Below are 19,202 nucleotides of genomic sequence, written 5' to 3' on the forward strand. Positions count from 1 at the left end.
TCAAAGGCTACCATCAAGATAACCCACAGAATGGGAAAAAATATTTGCAAAACATACATCTAGTAAACACCTTGTGGTCTAGAATGTATTCAGAAAGACACCTACTACTCAAAGATAAAAACCCAGTTTAAGAATGGGCAAAGGATTTGAATAGACATTTCCCCAGAGAAGACAGACACATAGCCAGTACGCACAAGAATAGATACTCCACGTTATTACTCATTAAGGAAATGCAAATTAAATCCGCAAGATAGCACTTCACACTGAGAGTAGATATAACAGGTCAGGCATGGTGGCTCATACCTGTAATCTAGCACTTTGGGAAGTCAAGTCATGAGGCATTAAGTCAGGAGTCGGAGACAAGCCTGGGCAATAGAGCAAGACCCTGTCTTTACCAAAAAAAAAAAAAAATTCTTTTTTTTAGTTAGGTGAGTGTAGTGGTGCATGCCTGTAGTCCCAGTTTAGTCCCAGCTAAATTTGTTGAGACTTTCTTTAGTCAAGAGACTGAGGCAGGAGGATCCCTTGAGTTCAGGAGTCGATGCTACAGTGAACTATGATTGTGCCATTGCATTCCAGCCTGGGCAACAGAGTAAGACCCCATCTCAAAAAAAAAAAAAAAAGGCCGGGCGCGGTGGCTCAAGCCTGTAATCCCAGCACTTTGGGAGGCCGAGACGGGCGGATCACGAGGTCAGGAGATCGAGACCATCCTGGCTAACACAGTGAAACCCCGTCTCCACTAAAAAATACAAAAAACTAGCCGGGCGCGGTGGCGGGCGCCTGTAGTCCCAACTACTCGGGAGGCTGAGGCAGGAGAATGGCGTGAACCCGGGAGGCGGAGCTTGCAGTGAGCTGAGATCCGGCCACTGCACTCCAGCCTGGGCGGCAGAGCGAGACTCCGTCTCAAAAAAAAAAAAAAAAAAAAAAAAAGTAGATATAATGAAGAAGACAAATACTGGTATTAATTATTTAAACATTTCATAGATTTTAGTAGTGAAACCATCTTGTCCTAGAATTTTCTTTGTGAAAACGTTTTTAATTATTTGATCTTTCACTTGTGAATAGGTGTACTCAGATTTTCTGTTTCTTCATGAATGAACTTTGGTGGCTTGTAACTTCCTAAGAATTTGTCAGTTTCATCTAGGTTATATAATGTTGGCATGCATTTGTTCATAGTAGAACCATGTAATCCTTTCTGATTTTATAACGTTGGTAATGATGTTACTTCTTTTGTTCCTAATTTTACTAATTTGAGTTCTCTTTTTCTTTCTTGGTCAATGCAACTAAAAGTTTGTGCATCTTGTTGATCTTTTCAAAAAACCATTTTTTTTTATTTTAATTTTGATTTTAAGTTCTAGGGTATATATGCAGGATGTGCATGTTTGTTACATAGGTAAATGTGTGCCATGGTGGTTTCCTGCACCTATCAACCCATTACCTAGGTATTAAGCCCAGCATGCATTAGCTATTTTTCCTAATGCTCTCCCTCCCTCCACCTCACTCCCCAAAAAGCTCCAGTCTGTGTTGTTTTCCTCCCTGTGTCCATATGATCTCATTGTTCAGCTCCCACTTATAAGTTACAACATAACAGTATTTGGTTTTCTGTTCCTGTGTTAGTTTGCTGAGGATAATGGCTTCCAGCTCTATCCATGTCCCTGCAAAGGACATGATTTCATTCCTTTTTATGGCTGCATAGTATTCCAGGGTGTATATGTAACCCATTTTCTTTATCCAGTCTATCATTGATGAGCATTTAGGTTGATTCCATGTCTTTGCTATTGTGAACAGTACTGCAGTGAACATACACATGCATGTATCTTTGTAATAGAATGATTTATAATCCTTTGGGTACATACCCAGTAATAGGGTTGCTGGGCCAAATGGTATTTCTGCTTCTAGGTCTTTGAGGAATCGCCACACTGTCTTCCACAATGGTTGAACTAATTTACATTCCCACCAACAGTGTAAAAGCATTCCCATTTCTCCACAGCCTCACCAGCATCTGTTGTTTCTTGGCTTTTTAAATAATTGTCATTCTGACTGGCATGAGATGCTATATCATTGTGGTTTTCATTTGCATTTCTGTAATGATCAGTGATGTTGAGCTTTTTTTCATGTTTATGGGCCGCATAAATGTCTTCTTTTGAGAAGTGTCTGTTCATCTCCTTTGCCCACTTTTTAATGGGGTTGTTTTTTTCTTTAAGTTTGTTTAAGTTATTTGTAGATTCTGGATATTAGACCTTTGTCAGATGGATAGATTGCAGAAATTTTCTCCCATTCTATAGGTTGTCTGTTTACTCTGATGTTAGTTTCTTTTGCTCTGAAGAAACTCTTTAGTTTAATTAGATCCCATTTGTCAGTTTTTGCTTTTGATGAAATTGCTTTTGAAGTTTTTATCATAAAATCTTTGCTGGTGCCTATGTCCTGAATAGTATTGCCTAGATTTTCTTCTGGAGTTTTTATAGTTTTGGGTTTGACATTTAAGTCTTTGATCCATCTTCAGTTAATTTCTATATAAAGTGTAAGGAAGGCGTCCAGCTTTAATTTTCTGCATATGGCTAGCCAGTATTCCCAGCACCATTTATTAAATAGGGAATCCTTTCCCTGTTGCTTGTTTTTGTCAAGTTTGTTGACAATCATATGGTTGTAGGTATGCAGTCTTATTTCTGAGATCTCTATTCTGTTCCATTGGTCTATGTGTCTGTTTTGGTACCACTACCGTGTAGTTTTGGTTACTGTAGCCTTGTAATATAATTTGAAGTCAGGTAGTGTGATGTCTACAGTTTTGTTCTCTTTGCTTAGGATTGTCTTGGCTATATGGGCTCTTTTTTGGTTCCATATTAATTTTAAAGTAGTTTTTTCTAATTCTGTGAAGAATGTCAATGGTAGTTTAATGGTAATAGCATTGAATCTATAAATTACTTTGGGCAGTGTGGCCGTTTTCACAATATTGATTCTTCCTATCCATGACCATGGAATGTTTTTCCATTTGTTTGTGTCCTCTCTGATTTCCTGAGCAGTGGTTTGTAGTTCTTCTTGAAGAAGTCCTTCACTTCTCTTGTTAGCTGTATTCCTAGGTATTTTATTCTCTTTGTAGAAGTTGTGAATGGGAATTCATTCATGATTTGGCTCTCTCCTTGGGTGTATATGAATGCTTGTGATTTTTGCACATTGATTTTGTATCCTGAGACTTTGCTGAAGTTGCTTATCAGCTTAATAAGCTTTTAGACTGAGGCAATGGGGTTTTCTAGATATAGGATCATGTTATCTGCAAAGAGAGACAGTTTGACTTCTTCACTTCTTATTTGAATACCCTTTATTTCTTTCTCTTTCCTGACTTCCCTGGCCAGAACTTCCAGTACTGTGTTGAATAGGAGTGGTGAGAGAGGGCATCCTTGTCTTATGCCGGTTTTTAAGGGGAATGCTTCCAGCTTTTGCCCATTCAGTATGATATTGGCTGTGGGTTTGTCATAAATGCCACTTATTATTTTGAGATATGTTCCATCAACACCTAGTTGATTGAGAGTTTTTATCATGAAAGGATGTTGAATTTTATCAAAGGTCTTTTCTGCATCTATTGAGATAATCATGTTTTTATCTTTTGCTCTGTTTATGTGCTGAATTACCTTTATTGATTTGCATATGTTGAACCAGCCTTACATCCCAGGGATGAAGCCAACTTGATCATGGTAGATAAGCTATTTGATGTGCTGCTGGATTCGGTTTGCCAATATTCTATGGAGGACTTTTGCACCAATGTTCATCATGAATATTGGCCTGACGTTTTCTTTTTCTTATTGTATCTCTACCAGGTTTTGGTATCAGGATGATGCTGGCCTCATAAAATGAGTTAGGGAGCAGTCCATCCTTTTCAATTGTTTGGAATAATTTCAGAAGAAATGGTACCAGCTCCTCTTTGTACCTCTAGTAGAATTCAGCTGTGAATCCATCTGGTCCTGGGCTTTTTTGGTTAGTAGGCTATTCATTACTGCCTCAATTTCAGAGCTTGTTGTTGGTGTGTTCAGGGATTCAACTTCTTCCTGGTTTAGTCTTGGGAGGCTGTACATGTCAAGGAATTTATCCATTTCTTCTAGATTTTCTAATTTACATGCCTAAAGGTGTTTATAGTATTCTCTGATAGTTGTTTGTATTTCTGTAGGAATAGTGGTGATATCCCCTTTATCATTTTTATTGTGTCTATTTGATTCTTCTCTCTTTTCTTCTTTATTAATCTAACTAGCAGTCCATTTATGTTACTAATTTTTTCAAAAAGCCAGCTCCTGGATTCATTGATTTTTTTGAAGGCTTTTTCATGTCACTCTCTCCTTTAGTTCTGCTCTCATCTTGGTTACTTCTTGTCTTCTGCTAGCTTTTGGTTTGTTTGCTCTTGGTTCTCTAGTTCTTTAGTTGTGATATTAGAAAGATTTATTTGAGATCTTTCTAGCTTGTGATGTGGGCATTTAGTACTATAAATTTCCCTCTTTAAACTTTTTTAGCTGCATCCCAGAGATTCTGGTACATTATCTCTTTGTTCCCATTGGTTTCAAATAACTTCTTGATTTTGGTTTTAAATAACCTGATTTCTGCCTTACTTTCATTATTTACCCAGGAGTCATTCAGGAGCAGGTTGTTCAATTTCCATGTAGATGTGTGATTTTGAGTGAGTTTCTTAATCTTGAGTTCTAATTTGATAGCACTGTGTTCTGAGATCCTGTTTGTTATCATTTCATTTCTTTTGCATTCACTGAGAAGTGTTTTACTTCCAATTATGTGATTGATTTTAGAGTAAGTGCCATGTAGTGCCGAGAAGAATGTATATTCTGTTGTTTTGGGGTGGAGACTTCTGTAGATACCTATCAGATCCAGAGCTGCGTTCAAATCCTGAATATCCTTGTTAATTTTCTGTCTCAGTGATCTTTCTTTTTTCTTTTCTTTTTTTTTTTTTTTTGAGACGGAGTCTTGCTCTGTCACCCAGGCTGGAGTACAGTGGCCGGATCTCGGCTCACTGCAAGCTCCGCCTCCCGGGTTTACGCCATTCTCCAGCCTCAGCCTCCCGAGTAGCTGGGACTACAGGCGCCCGCCACCTCGCTCGGCTAGTTTTTTGTATTTTTTAGTAGAGACGGGGTTTCACTGTGTTAGTCAGGATAGTCTCAATCTCCTGACCTCGTGATCGGCCCATCTCGGCCTCCCAAAGTGCTGGGATTACAGGCGTGAGCCACCGCGCCCGGCGTTGTCTCAGTGATCTTTCTAATATTGACAGTGGAGTGTTAAAGTCTCCCACTGTTATTGTGTGTGGGAGTCTAAGTCTCTTTATAGGTCTTTAACAACTTGTTTTATCAATCTAGGTGCTTCTGTATTGGATGCATATATATTTACGATAGCCCTTCTTGTTGCATTGATCCCTTTACCATTGTGTGATGCCCTTCTTTATCTTTTTTTATCTTTGTTGGTTTAAAGTCTGTTTTGTCAGAAACTAGGATTGCAATCCCTGCTTTTTTCTGCTTTCCATTTGCTTGGTAAGTTTTCCTCCATTCTTTTATTTTGAGCCTATGTATGTCTTTGCACATGAGATGGGTCTCTTGAATACAGCACACCAATGGGTCTTGACTCTTTATACAGTTTGCCATTCTGTGTCTTTTAATTGGGGGCATTTAGCCTATTTACATTTACAGTTAATATTGTTATGTGTGAATTTGATTCTGTTATCATGATGCTAGCTGATTATTTTGCACACTTGTTGATGTAGTTGCTTCATAGTGTCATTGGCCTTTGTACTTTTTTTTGCAGTGACTTGTAATGGTTTTCCTTCCATATTTAGTGCTTCATTCAGGAGTTCTTGCAAGGCAGGCCTGGTGGTGACAAATTCCCTCCTCATTTGGTTGTCTGAAAATGATTTTATTTCTCCTTCACTTACGAAGCTTAGTTTGGCCAGATACGAAATTCTGGGCTGAAAATTCTTTTCTTTAAGAATGTTGAATATTGGCCCCCAATCTCTTCTGGCTTATAGGGTTTCTGCTGAAAGGTCTGCTGTTAGTCTGATGGGGTTCCCTTTGTAGGTAACCTGGCCTTTCTCTCTGGCTGCCCTTAACATTTTTTCCTTCATTTCGGCCTTGGAGAATCTGATGATGATGTGTCTTGGGGTTGATCTTCTCATGGAGTATCTTACTGAGGTTCTCTGGATTTCCTGAATTTGAATGTTGGCCTGTCTTGTTAGGTTGGGGAAGTTCTCCTGGGTGATATCCTGAAGTATGTTTTTCAACTTGGTTCTGTCCTCCCTGTCTCTTTCAGGTACCCCCATCAGTCATAGGTTCAGTCTTTTTACATAATCTTGTAGGTTTTGTTTATTCCTTTTCATTTTTTTTTTCTCTAATCTTGTCTGCCTTATTTCAGCAAGATAGTCTTCAAGCTCTGAAATTCTTTTCTCTGCTTGATCTATTCAGTTATTGATACTTGTGTTTACACTATGAAGTTCTCATGTTGTATTTTCAGCTCCATGAGGTAATTTATGTTCCTCTCTAAACTGGCTATCCTGGTTAACAGCTCCTGTAATGTTTTATCATGGTTTTTAGCTTCTTTGCACTGAGTTAGAACATGCTGTTTTAGCTCAGTGAAGTTTGTTATTACCCACCTTCTGAAGCCTACTTCTGTCAAATCATTCATCTCAGCCTCTGCCCAGGTATTGCAATCATTTGGAGAAGAGGCACTCTGCCTTTTTGAGTTTTCAGTGTTTTTTCACTGATTCTTTCTCATCTTCATGAGTTTGTCTAGCTTCAATCTTTGAGGCTGCTGATCTTTGGGTGGGGTTTTTGTGGGGACTTTTTTGTTGATGCTGTTGTTGTTGCTTTCTGTTTGTTTTTGTTTCAATAATCAGACCCCTTTTTGTAGGGCTGCTGTGGTTTGCTGAGGGTTCACTCCAGACCCTGTTCACCTGGGTCTCTCCCACACCCAGAGGTGTCACCTGAGGAGACTGCAGAACAGCAAAGATAGCTGCCTGCTTCTTCCTCTGAGATCTCTGTCCCTGAGAGGCACTGACCTGATGCCAGTGGGAATGCTCCTGTATAAGGTGTCTGGCAGCCCTTATTGGAGGGTCTCACCCAGTCAGGGGGCATGGGATCTGGGACCCACCTAATGAAGCACTCTGGCTGCCCCTTGGCAGAGGGGGTGTGCTGTGCTGCGGGGGAGTCCCACTTGTCTGGGCTGCCTGGATTCCTCAGAGCTAGCGGGGGAAAGACTAAGTCTGCTGATCCACGGAGACCATGGCCACCCCTCAGTCCCAGGGAGATCAAAGTTCTGTCCCTAAACCCCTGGCTGGAGTTGCTGAAATTCCTGCGGGGAGGCCCCACCCAATGAAGAAGAATGGTTCAGGGTCCGACCTAAAGTGGCAGTCTGGCCACAGTCTGCCACAGCCAGTGTGGCAGTTTGGGTCCAAACCATCCAGTCTCCCCACACCAGCAGGGGAAAACCGCAGACTGGAGCTACAGTGATGGCTGCTGCCCCTCCCCTAGGGAGTCAGTCATCTTAGGTAGCAGGCAGTGGCTCCAGTGGCACAATCGGTTAGCACATGGTACTGATAAGGTAGCAGGCAGCCATAGTGATGCCTGCTGCCCCTCTCCTGGGGAGCTCATTTGTCTTAGGCAGCAGGCAGCCATAGTGATGACGGCCTCCCCTCTCCCTCAGGAGCTCAGTTGTCTTAGACAGCAGGCAGCTGCAGTGATGGCTGCCTTGATTTCGTCTTTTTTTTTTTTTTTTTTTGAGACAGGGTCTTGCTCTGTCACACAGGCTGGGGTGCTGTGGCACAATCATAGCTCACTGCCACCTCAGTCTTCCCAGGCTCAAGGGATTCTCCCACCTCCGCCTCCCAAGTCGTTGGGACTACATGTGCACATCACCAGCTAGTTTTTTTTTTCTCTTTTTTTAATTTATTGTTGTAGAGATGGAGTCTCGCTTTGTTGCTCAGGCTAGTATCAAGTTCCTGGGCTCAAGCAGTCCTCCTGTCTCAGCCTCTCAAAGTGCTAGGATTACAGACATAAGCCACTGTGCTTTGCAGTTTCTTTAGTTTTGAATGGTAGTTTCGCTGGCTATAGGATTCTTTGTTGATGGTCTTTCATTTCAGACTTTGAATATTTCTGCTGTCTGCCTTCTGGCCTCCATTATATCTGATGGTGTCACCTGTTAATATTATTGAGGGTTATTTGTTTTTCTCTTGTTGCTTTCAAGATTCTCTTTATTTTTGGCTTTTGACACTTTTGATTCTAATGTGACTATATGTGAATCTCTTTGATTTTATCCCATGTAGAGTTTGTTGAGCTTCTTGGCTGTGTGAAGACTTTTTCATCAATTTTGGAAAGTTTTTCCCCATTATTTCTTCCCATTTCTCTTTCTCTTTTCCTTCTGGCACTACCACTATGTGTATGTTTATACCCTTAATGATGCCCCACAGATATCTGAGGCTCTGTTCATTTGTCTTCATTCTTTTTTCTTTTTGTTTTTCTTACTTGAGGTAATCTCAGTTAACTCGGCTTCAAATTTGCTAATCCTTCTGCTAGCTCAGATCCGCTGCTGAGCCCCTTTAGTGAATTTTTCATTTCAGTTATTGTATTCTTCAGTCCTAGAATTTATATTTGGTGTACTTTAAGTAATTTCTACCCTTTTTGTTGGTATCCTCTTATTTGGTGAGTCATTGTTCTTACACTTTCCTTTAATTCTTTAAGTGTGATTTCCTTCAGTTCTTTGTTTAAAGTATTTTCCAAGCAAGTCCAATATTTGAGCTACCTCAGGAAAAGTTTTTATTAACTTCTTTTTGCCTGTGTATGGGCCATACTTTCCTGTTTTTTTATATCTTATGATATTTTGCTGAAAATGACATTTTAAATAATTTGGCAACTCTGAAAATCAGATCCCTTCCCCACATCCCCAGGGTTTGTTATTGTTGCTTTTTATTGTTTTATGTTGTTGACGATGCTTGTTTCTTTTTTTAGTAATATTATTGGACTCATTGCTTTTTGGGGTTCTTTTAGACAGGGTCTTGCTGTATTGCTCAGGCCATAGCGTACTGATGTGATCATAGCTCACTACAACCTTGCCTGGGCTCGAGAAATCCTCCTACCTCAACCTCCTGAGTAGCTTGGACTACAGACATGCACCACCACATGCAGCTAATTTTTTAATTTTTTGTGAAGACAGGGATCTTGCTATGTTTCCCAAACTGGTCTCAAACTCCTGGCCTCAAGTGATCCTCTTGCCTCAGCCTCCCAAAGCACTGGGATTACAGGTGTGAGCCACCATTCTTGGACCCATTCTTTAATATCTGTATTTTTTAATTATATGCAGTCACTAAAGTCTCCATGCAGTTAGTTAATGATCAGCTAATAACTGAACAGAGATATTCTTAAATGCCTTAAATCAATAACTCTCCACATTTTAAGGGGGTTTTTATATGTATGTGTTGAGGCTCACTGTCATTGCTCCAGCACTTTTCAGTTCAGCCATAGCCTTCACTTCCTGCTTACCCAGAGCCTCAAGGTCAGCACTGGTGAGAGATTAGGCCTTCTCAGGCCTTCTCTAGGAATTTGCACAGCCCTGTATACATGTGTGGCCTTCTAGATTCCCAGGAATATGTCAGAGCTTTTCAAGGCCCCCTACAGATATTTCATTCCTCAGATTTTCCTTATATAATTTTTTTTTTAGTCGTTCTCTTGTTTGCCTCAAATGACATGGCTGCTTCATGCAGCTGGGATGTTAAATTATACGTTTTTTTGTTTTTTGTTTTGCTCCAATAAATGCCTTGGGTATAGAGTTTTCCTCACTTGAGTAAGCTCTGAGTCAGGTTAAATTAAGACAAGCCCTATGAATGGAGTTTTTCCAAGAAGCTGCCAAACAGATCAAATAATAACAATTCTGTGGGTCGGAACTTTTTGTAGGAGTTCCAAAACCATTCTCTCCCTTCTAATGGCTGCTAGGCTGCTGGTGTTTCATGACTTTCATGATTCTACAGCAGCTTGTTTTTAAGGCTACTGTGGAGGTAGGAGGGGATGGGAATAGTGCAAGTTAAAAATTCAACAAAGCTCATTGTTATTATTCATCCATTATCATTGAATAAACATTTCTTGGATTGTCACAAGCCTTTGGTTAACCAGTGTTAGCCACCCCATTGCTTTCATGGACAAGCAGATTTTCAGAGATCTGCCATTCCTAAAATGCCTCTCCCATCATTGTGTTCTTAATATCCAAAAAAGCATGTTCTTATAATCTAACGCTCGGGGGCCATGCCCCAGAAAATGAAGCCCATGGATTCAGTCGGACACCAGTTTGGCTAGACCTTAGTCTGTCCCATGCTTTGGGCTTTGTGGGTATAGAGTGGGTATAGAGCTGCTTTGGGCATTGTGGGAATAGAGCTACCTCTGTTCTGCCCAGTTTGGGTCTGCTCCCATCTGGCCTGTGAGAGTACCCAGAACTCACTCTCATGTAGCCATCTAAGAAACAACTCACAGAGAGAACCATACGTAACTCATTGGTCCCACCCATTCTCATGATCTAGTGGCCAGGAGTGGCCTATTGAGGAGATGCATATTGTAGTGGTGGTATCTCACATCAGCTTTCCTCTGCTGTCAGGAATTTCTGCTGAAGATTTTTTGTGTGTTCCGGAACCTGATGAAGATGAGTGTGTTCCCTCGGGACTGGATGGTAATGAGACTGCTCACAAGCAAGTGAGTATGGAAGGGATCTGTGTCAGCATTACTGAGCTGTTCTCAGACTAAGAAGAGTATGTGTGTTTCAGAGAGGGAGCACATGAGCAAGACAAATGAAGGGCAGGACCATGGGAAAAGAGAGGAGAGGGCAAATGAGAAAAACGTTTTTGTGCTTGGCAGATGATGGCACAGTAAGGATAGAGAAGGAAGTTTTCAGGATGTGAAATATAATATCCTGAGAAGGGTTCTTCCTTGAGGAAGGCCTGCTTAGTGTCTCATTGGCCTCTGCTGCCCTGTAGGTTTAGGCATTGTCCCAAGCCACCTTCTCGATTTAAATTGTGTTGTCTACCATAGACAGTGCCAGTTACCCACCTGAGACCTGGCTGCAAGGCTCTGACCACTTCTGATTACTGACATAGAATTTACTCTAAAGATAACCCTAACCTGACTGCCTCATTTATATTTCTAGCCTGTGCTTCCTCCTGGCAAACCAGACAAATGATGCATGTGGTAAGGGGCTGGCTCATCTGGTCTCTCTCTATTCAGAAGAAGGCTACTTGGCCTACACACTCTAGCCCATTGCCTCCTCCCACTGATCTGCCTTTTATATTGACATGTAAAATATAATTAAAGTATTTGTTAGATATATTAACAAGATACTAGCATGGTCTTTCCACTTTACACCTTTTATAGCGCACTGTAACTTTTTCCAAAATGCAAATGTTTTATAAAGAATGGAAGGATGGTTATAAACAAAGTTGCACAGATACTTCCTCACATAGTGACTTTTCCATTTGAATCCTTCTTGTTTCTATCTCTTAACTCCATTCAGAGCACTTCAGGCTCCCCAGCCTGTCCTGCAAGAGCAGTTTTTTCTTTCAAAGCTGTGACCCTTTAAATTTTTCACCCCCTCTAGTGGTGGGCTAGTGTTTCTAATGCACTGTTTTTGTCATGTTCTTCTGCATCTAAGCAGAGGTGGCCACTGTTAGACATAAGTCTCTTTGTCAGGTAGCCAAGGCCCTATGTAATGAAAATGAAACCTACTGTACCACTAGACTTCCTCTCCATTTCACTCTCTTGTTCCAGCAGGACAGCCTCCCATTGTCCCTTCTGCGTGCCCAGGCTAAGATTGAGAGTGATTACTCAAGCTAGATCAAAAGAGCTGAATTCAAATGACACATAGATGAAAATAATAGTACATGATTAAAGCAAAGATTTATTACCTATATAAACCCCTGTTATCCAGTATAATAATAAAATTATGTTCTAAGTCCTAGAAAGTGATCATAATATCTATTGATTACCCAGAGGTCCCCAAAATACTAGAACTACTCTGAACTGAGAGAAACTTTAAAGAACCATCGAACTCCTACCACCTTTTATAGGTAGGGAAAATGAGACCCAGAGAGAAGTATGAAGGCCAGGTAATGGCAGAACTAGGTCTAGAACCCAGTGACGTCCCGTGCTGTCCTGCCAACTGTGGGGCGTTTATCCAAGACTGGTTTTCTGTAGAGTTTTTTCTATAGAGTTTGTACCATTTTCTCTTTCCTTTATAGTCACATCTTACATGGGAACAAGTTGTACCCAAGAAGCTTGCACACAGGCTATAGACAGCTGATGCCAAGCCATCAGATGCCATTGTTAGTCTTTTAATTCTGCCAATGCCTTGTTTCCCTACTGCAGTATTATAGTCACTACTGTCCAGTACCTGTCCTCTGCACTGCACAAGAATTTCACAGAGACTGACTTTGACTTTAAGGTAGGCACTCCTGAAATCCATCAGTATTATTGCAATAACCTTAGAAAGCCAAAACCAAGCTCACTTGTTTTTGCTTTATTAATAGATTCATAGTATCAAACAGCTTCTAAGCCTGATGATGATTAGAATATGACCTGGGGTACGCCTGTTGAAAGTGTTGGTAGCCAGACTTCCATGAGTATGCTTTCTAGTCCAGAATCAACACAATTGGCTTCAGAAGGAGTCAAGAGGGGAAAGAAGAAGAACAAATTCCTGTTCACAAAGATATTTAAAAGGGAAAAAAAATGAGGATCTTAAGATTATAAAATGGGTTCTATGCTACATGTATGTATTTAGTAACTCTCCCTACAAGATTGAGTTCTTAGACTGTCACGTTTTCTCTTTCTCTGTCTCTCTAGGTGTGGAATTCTTATTTTAGCCTGGCAGTTCTATTCATAAATCAGCCAAGCCTTCAGCTAGAAATTATCACCTCAGTCAAAAGGAAGAAGATTCTAGATAAGTAAGATAAACGTCTTATATTCATCTCATTACCACTTGGCCAAATAGGGCTATGTTTCCATGAGAGTTCCTTCAGAGGTTCACAGGTTCTCAGCTGGGTGGTTTCCCAGGGGCCAGGTGTGGGAGTTCAGTCGAGAGCCCAATGGCTTAGCGCATTGGGAAGCATTAGAAACAAACAGTACTGAAGTACTAGCCTCATGGGTTTGCAGCCCTATCTTCCTGAACCTTCTCCCACTAACGGTTGGCTCCTGTGTTACTATTCTTAGGTATGGGGACATGCGTGTAATGATGGCTTATGAACTGTTCAGCATGTGGCAGAATTTGGGTATGTTTTTTATCTCTATTCTTCCCTTCTATATATTGCATAGCCAAATAGAAAGTAGCAAGACTAATAACATCTCCCAGGCTTTATGAATGTTAATTCAGACCCAAGAGATCCTTACATATCTTTCACATAACACCTCAGATGGATGGTGTAGCACATGTGCATAAAGCCCTTGGCAAGGAGAGTTTGGCTGAGAAATAAGACCTTAGTAATATATGTGCAAAATCCCCCTTTTTAGGAACTAAAGTCAAAAGAAAGAAAAAGAAGAGGAGGGCTGTAGTAGTTTTTTTCCAATTTGAGAACCCATGCCTGTAAGATCCTCCATACTCTTCACTTCCCAATCTGGATGTTGCAGGCTCAAAAGCTTAGATCGGAGATACCCAGTACATGAGCAGAGGTGGCCATTGATTTTAATAAAGATTGAAACATTTCTTGGATCTCTGGTATTCATGCATCCAGATCAGATACTTGACACCAATTGCATGGAGTAATATATGAGAAGAGAACTGCAACCTCTGAGTGAGATCAGCTTTGGCTTTCCTTCTTTGCACAGCTTCTGCTTTGAAAGCTTTGAAAATAGCCACTGCTTTGAATCTAAATTTGTCAGATCAGTGTTTTTGGTAGAATTTCTGGGTTGCCCTGGTGACTGAGTGGGCCATCCTGTGATATTGTAGAGATCTGAGTGGCCTGTCAAGATGCTAGATAACTATTATTATTTCAAGTAAAGTTTGCTTTCAGCTGAGCTCATGGCTCTGAAGCTATAGGAATGATAGTCATAAAATCTCCAGTCCTCTGTTAACCATCCCCACCACAAACCTAGAGGCAGCAAGCAAGATGTGAGGTATTTCTGCCAGTGGGAGGGCCTTCTATTCATGAGTGGGGATGCATTTCCCCAAGCATGACTTTCCAGCACTCTGGTTCCCTGTATCCAGCACAGTTTGGAAATGGATTTTAACCCAAAGTTGACTCTGAAATTCCCAGGAATGCAAGAGACTGGCTACTGTGCCATGTACCAAAATTGGAATATGCTGAACCAGCTTCAGGGCTAAACATTTGCTTCTTAGACAGGTTTTCAAAATGGAAATTTTTTTAATGCCATATTTGCCTGATAAAGCCTTTACTGCCTCATTGCTTTTGGTGGAAATGACATTCTCTGGTCCCCAAGAAATGGTTTTACTTGGTTGTAGCATTTATTGCACAGACCCACAGTTTATCTCCTCCTTAGTCTCTGAAGGACTGAGAGCAGAGCTCTAAAAAATGGTTCACTCCATTTTACCATTGCAAGGAAGAGAAAAATCCTATCCCACCATCCACAGGACTGTCTCTGGCTTCTGGTAACATACCCTAGATGGCAGGCCAGTGAGAGGGAAACCCACATCACGCACTTACTATGGAAATGCTTCATTAAGGAAGTTGAGGGTTGAGCTGAGCCAAGTAGGTGTAATGGTACCATCAGATATGCAATATGAACACAAAGTTCAGGATGGGTAAAGAGAGAATCTCTAAGCCAGCCTTTTAGGGTAGGGCTGTACAGGAGGCTCCTGCTAGCTCAGGAGGAGGACTTCTTTGGCATAGATGAACATAGGCGGTGTAAGGGTCCATGGACTTATTAGGCCTCTGGTGGCTAGACCAGGGACTGGATATCCTCATCACTTAAATGTCTCTGGGCTACAGCTAGAAACTCCAAGGGGAGTGCATTGTATTTAAGCAGAAATATATAGGCTTTTCCAATAAACACTGTGAATAGACCATCTGACACTCATAGGTTACTCAGAAACCTGTTCTGTCTAGATTAGCAAACTCTGTTCCTTCATCTCAGAGAGATTTTCAGGTAGTTTGTGGGACCTGTCAGGAAGTTCTTTGGAAAAGCAGTTTTGTGACTGTTGCACATTTACTTTAACTGGGCTAGGCCAACTTTATCCATAAACTCTAAAAAGTTGAGGGGGAGTATCACAAAAAACCATAGGGGAGAGCTTGCTTTGCTCTTGGAAGCTTCCAATATAGATTATAGCATGTGTTGTGGCCCCATTTGGGAATCTTCCATGAAAGGAGCAAAGCAGGCATAAACTAATTTGGGTTTTGTTTTTCAGGTGAACATAAGATCCACTTTATTCCGGGAATGATTGGTCCTTTTCTGGGTGTGACACTGGTCCCACAGCCAGAAGTACGGAATATCATGATTCCTATCTTTCATGACATGATGGACTGGGAGCAGAGAAAAAATGGCAACTTCAAACAGGTAAGAAACCTGGCACAGTGTTCAGGGTATTCTCTGGAATGGATCCCTTCTGCTTAGGCAGGTGGCCTAGATGACCAAGCCATGATTCTAGTGGGAATGGGCTGTAGCTTGGCTAATTTGAATCCTGTTCAAGGGTTTTCCCTTACTTGCTAGCCATAATTGATTTGTGGATTTTCTTCATGAAGTTAGAGGCCAGAAAATAATGAGGCCAGCAAAGAATGAACATCACTATAACTTTCTGATCAAGGAGAGAATGATTGAGACTGTAGCCTCCCAGTTTCATTCAGGATAGGGCCCTGGGAGTGTGTGATGTCATTCCTTTACAGAGGATTTTCACTGTATAGTCCAGGCATTTCTAGGGCAGTAGCCCAGACCAGTTGAGTTCTCATGGCTCAGGGTAGCCCAGCATTTTACAGACTACTGCACAGAGAGGTTGGTCCAGGAGATACAGGCCCCTTGGTTTTCAACTGAGTGGCTTCAGGCTGTCCTCCTGTGTAGTTCTTTTGCCATCACTAAGGTGGATGACATGGCCCCTGCCTTTATATCTGTAGTTCTAGGGCATAGTACCAGGACCAATAGGGGCTATTGGTGAGGAAGCCAATTTTAGCTAATAAAATAAATAACTTGCTAACAACAAAAACTGTCCACTGTAAGCAGGCCTGCTTTGGGAGATAGAGATTTTCTCTCTTAGCAGATGATCTTCAAGCAGAAGCTCCCAGGACACCTCTAGGGGAATTTTCTGTATTGGCTTGGGAATTGTACCAGTTCCCCACTAAGCTCCTTCTGAGCCTGTGATTCTAGGATGAACCAGTGGTCTTAGAATAGGTGACTGTAACAGTGAGAAGTAGACCAGGGAAGCAGTAATTTTTAAATATTTATTTATTTTTAAATTTACATAGAGTAAAATGTATTCTTTCTGATTTACATTGTATGTGTTTTGGCAAATGCATACTCGTGTAACCACCACTGCAATCAAGAGTTTTTGAATACTTAAAAATTCGATCTTGCTGTCTATTTGTAGTCAAACCCTTCCCCTATACTTAACAAATGCAGCCATAGGTCTGTTCTTCATCACTATAGTTGTGCCTTTTCTAGAATGTCATATAAATGGAATCAAACAAAGTGCACCTTTTTGAGACTGGCCCCTTTCACTTAGCATAATGCTTTGAGAAATTCATCCATGTTACTGCATGTATCAGTAGTTTTTCTATGCTGAGAAGTATTTAGTTCATTCACTCACCATTTGAAAGACATTTAGACTTCTTAATAATCGCCGTTATAACTGGTATGAGATGGCACATCAAAACTACAATGAGACACCATCTCACACCAGTTAGAATGGTGATCATTAAAAAGTCAGGAAACAACAGGTGCTGGAGAGGATGTGGAGAAATAGGAACACTTTTACACTGTTGGTGGGACTGTAAACTAGTTCAACCATTGTGGAAGACAGTGTGGTGATTCCTCAAGGATCTAGAACTAGAAATACCATTTGACCCAGCCATCCCATTCCTGAGTATATACCCAAAGGATTATAAATCATGCTGCTATAGAGACACATGCACACGTATGTTTATGGCGGCACTATTCACAATAGCAAAGACTTGGAACAAACCCAAATGTTCATCAATGATAGACTGGATTAAGAAAATGTGGCACATATACACCATGGAATACTATGCAGCCATAAAAAAGGATGAGTTCATGTCCTTTATGGAGACATGGATAAAGCTGGAAACCATCATTCTGAGCAAACTATCACAAGGACAAAAAACCAAACACCGTATGTTCTCACTCACAGGTGGGAATTGAACAATGAGAACACTTGGACACAGGGTGGGGAACATCACACACCGGGGCCTGTCGTGGGGTGGGGGAAGGGGGAGGAGTAGCATTAGGACATACAGCTAATGTAAATGACAAGTTAATGGGTGCAGCACACCAACATGACACATGTATACATATGTAACAAACCTGCACGTTCTGCACATGTACCCTAGAACTTAAAGTATAATAATAAAAAAAAGAAAGACATTTAGGTTGTTTCCTTTTTTGTCAATTATAAATAAAGCTACTAAAAACATTTCTTTACAGGTTTTTGTATGCATATAAGCTTTCATTTTTCTTGAGTGAATACTTAGGAATAGGATTGTTGGGCCTTGTGACAAGTGTATAATTAGCTTTCAAAGAGGTTCTCAAACTCTTTTCTAAAATAGCTATACCATTTTGAAGTCCCAGCAGCAGTATATAATCAATTGCTCCACATACTAACCAGTACTTACTATTATCTGTTCATTTATTTTAGCCATTCTAATAGGTGTATAGTTGTATATCATTGTGGTTTTCATTTCTATTTCCCTAGTGACTAATGATGTTGAGCACCTTTTCATGTGCTTATTTACCATCCTTATATTTCTTTGGTGAAATGAGTTCGAAGCTTTTGTTCATTTTCATTTGAGTTGTTGCTTTCCTTATTGTTGAATTTTAGGGTTCTTTATGTATTCTGTATGTAAGTCCTTTGTTGAGCATATGATTTACAGATATTTTCTGCAAATCTTTAGCTTATCTTTTCATTTACTAAACAATATCTTTCTTAGAACAAAAGTTTTTAATTTTTATGAAGTCCAATTTGTCAGTGTTTTTCTTTTATAGATCATGCTTTTGGGGTCATACCCCAAGAACTTTTTCTTAACATAGGGCCACAAAAATTTTTCTCCTATATTTTCTTCTAGAAGTTTTATAATTTTACATTTTAAATTTAGATCTATGATCTATTTTGAGTTGATTTCTGTATAAGGTATGAAGGATGGAGCAGGTTCTTTTTTTTATTTTGCAACAAGATGTCCAATTATTCCAGCACCTTTTGTTGAAAAGAGTATCCTTTCTTCAGCTGTCTTTATGCTTTGGTGAAAAATCAATCGCCAAAAAAAAGAAAAACAAGTGGATTTGGATAAGGAGAGGCTTAAAAAAAAGAAAAAGAAAAAATCAACTGACCATCAAAGGATGCAAAGTTTCAAAGTTAGGAGAAATAAGCTTTAGTGAGCTATTGCACCACATGGTGACTATAGTTAATAATAATATATTGTACACAAATTAGCCAGGCTTGGTGCCACGTGCCTATAGTCCCAGCTACTCAGGAGGCTGAGGCAGGAGAATCGCTTGTACCCGGGGAGGTGGAAGTTGCAGTGAGCCAAGATTGCACCACTGCACTCCAGCCTAGGTGATAGAGTGAGACTCCATCTCAAAATAATAATAATAATAATGTTTATTTAAAAATTGCTAAAAGAGTAGACTTTAAATGTTCTCATTGCAAAAAAAAAAAAAATTAGGTGAGGTGACAGATAGTTAATTAGCTTGATTTAACCATTTCACAATGTATACATATATCAAAACATCATATTGTACTCCATAAATACATATAATTATTGTCACTTAAAACTACTTTAAAAAATCAGTTATATTTGTGTGAATCTCTTTCTAGACTCTAGTCTTTCCATAGATCAATGTTTATTCTTTCATCAATACCACACTACCTTATTATAGTAGCTTTATAGTTAGTCTTAAAACTAGGTGATATGAATCTATCTTCCACCTTTGTTCTTTTTTTTTTCAAGTATTGTGTTAGCTGTCTAATTCTTTTTCCTTTTTTAAATAAATTTTAGAATCAGTATGTCAATATCTATAACATTCCTGCTG

The 19,202-nt window shown here is 40.2% G+C and overlaps 1 protein-coding gene across 17 annotated transcripts in view; it reads left to right on the plus strand.

Moving 5' to 3' along the window:
- Window positions 1-19,202, plus strand: part of DOCK3 (dedicator of cytokinesis 3) — a 687,722-nt gene that overhangs the window by 602,129 nt on the left and 66,391 nt on the right. For all 17 annotated transcript variants that reach the window (XM_005547251.5, XM_005547256.5, XM_005547252.5 and 14 more), the window contains exons 28-32: window positions 10,609-10,703; window positions 12,369-12,444; window positions 12,843-12,943; window positions 13,209-13,267; window positions 15,358-15,506. In XM_005547251.5, the coding sequence (XP_005547308.1) occupies window positions 10,609-10,703; window positions 12,369-12,444; window positions 12,843-12,943; window positions 13,209-13,267; window positions 15,358-15,506 (480 nt within the window). The remainder of the gene's footprint in view (window positions 1-10,608; window positions 10,704-12,368; window positions 12,445-12,842; window positions 12,944-13,208; window positions 13,268-15,357; window positions 15,507-19,202) is intronic.

The sequence above is a fragment of the Macaca fascicularis genome, chromosome 2, assembly GCF_037993035.2.
Source record: "Macaca fascicularis isolate 582-1 chromosome 2, T2T-MFA8v1.1".
NCBI classification, from domain to species: Eukaryota; Metazoa; Chordata; class Mammalia; order Primates; family Cercopithecidae; genus Macaca; species Macaca fascicularis.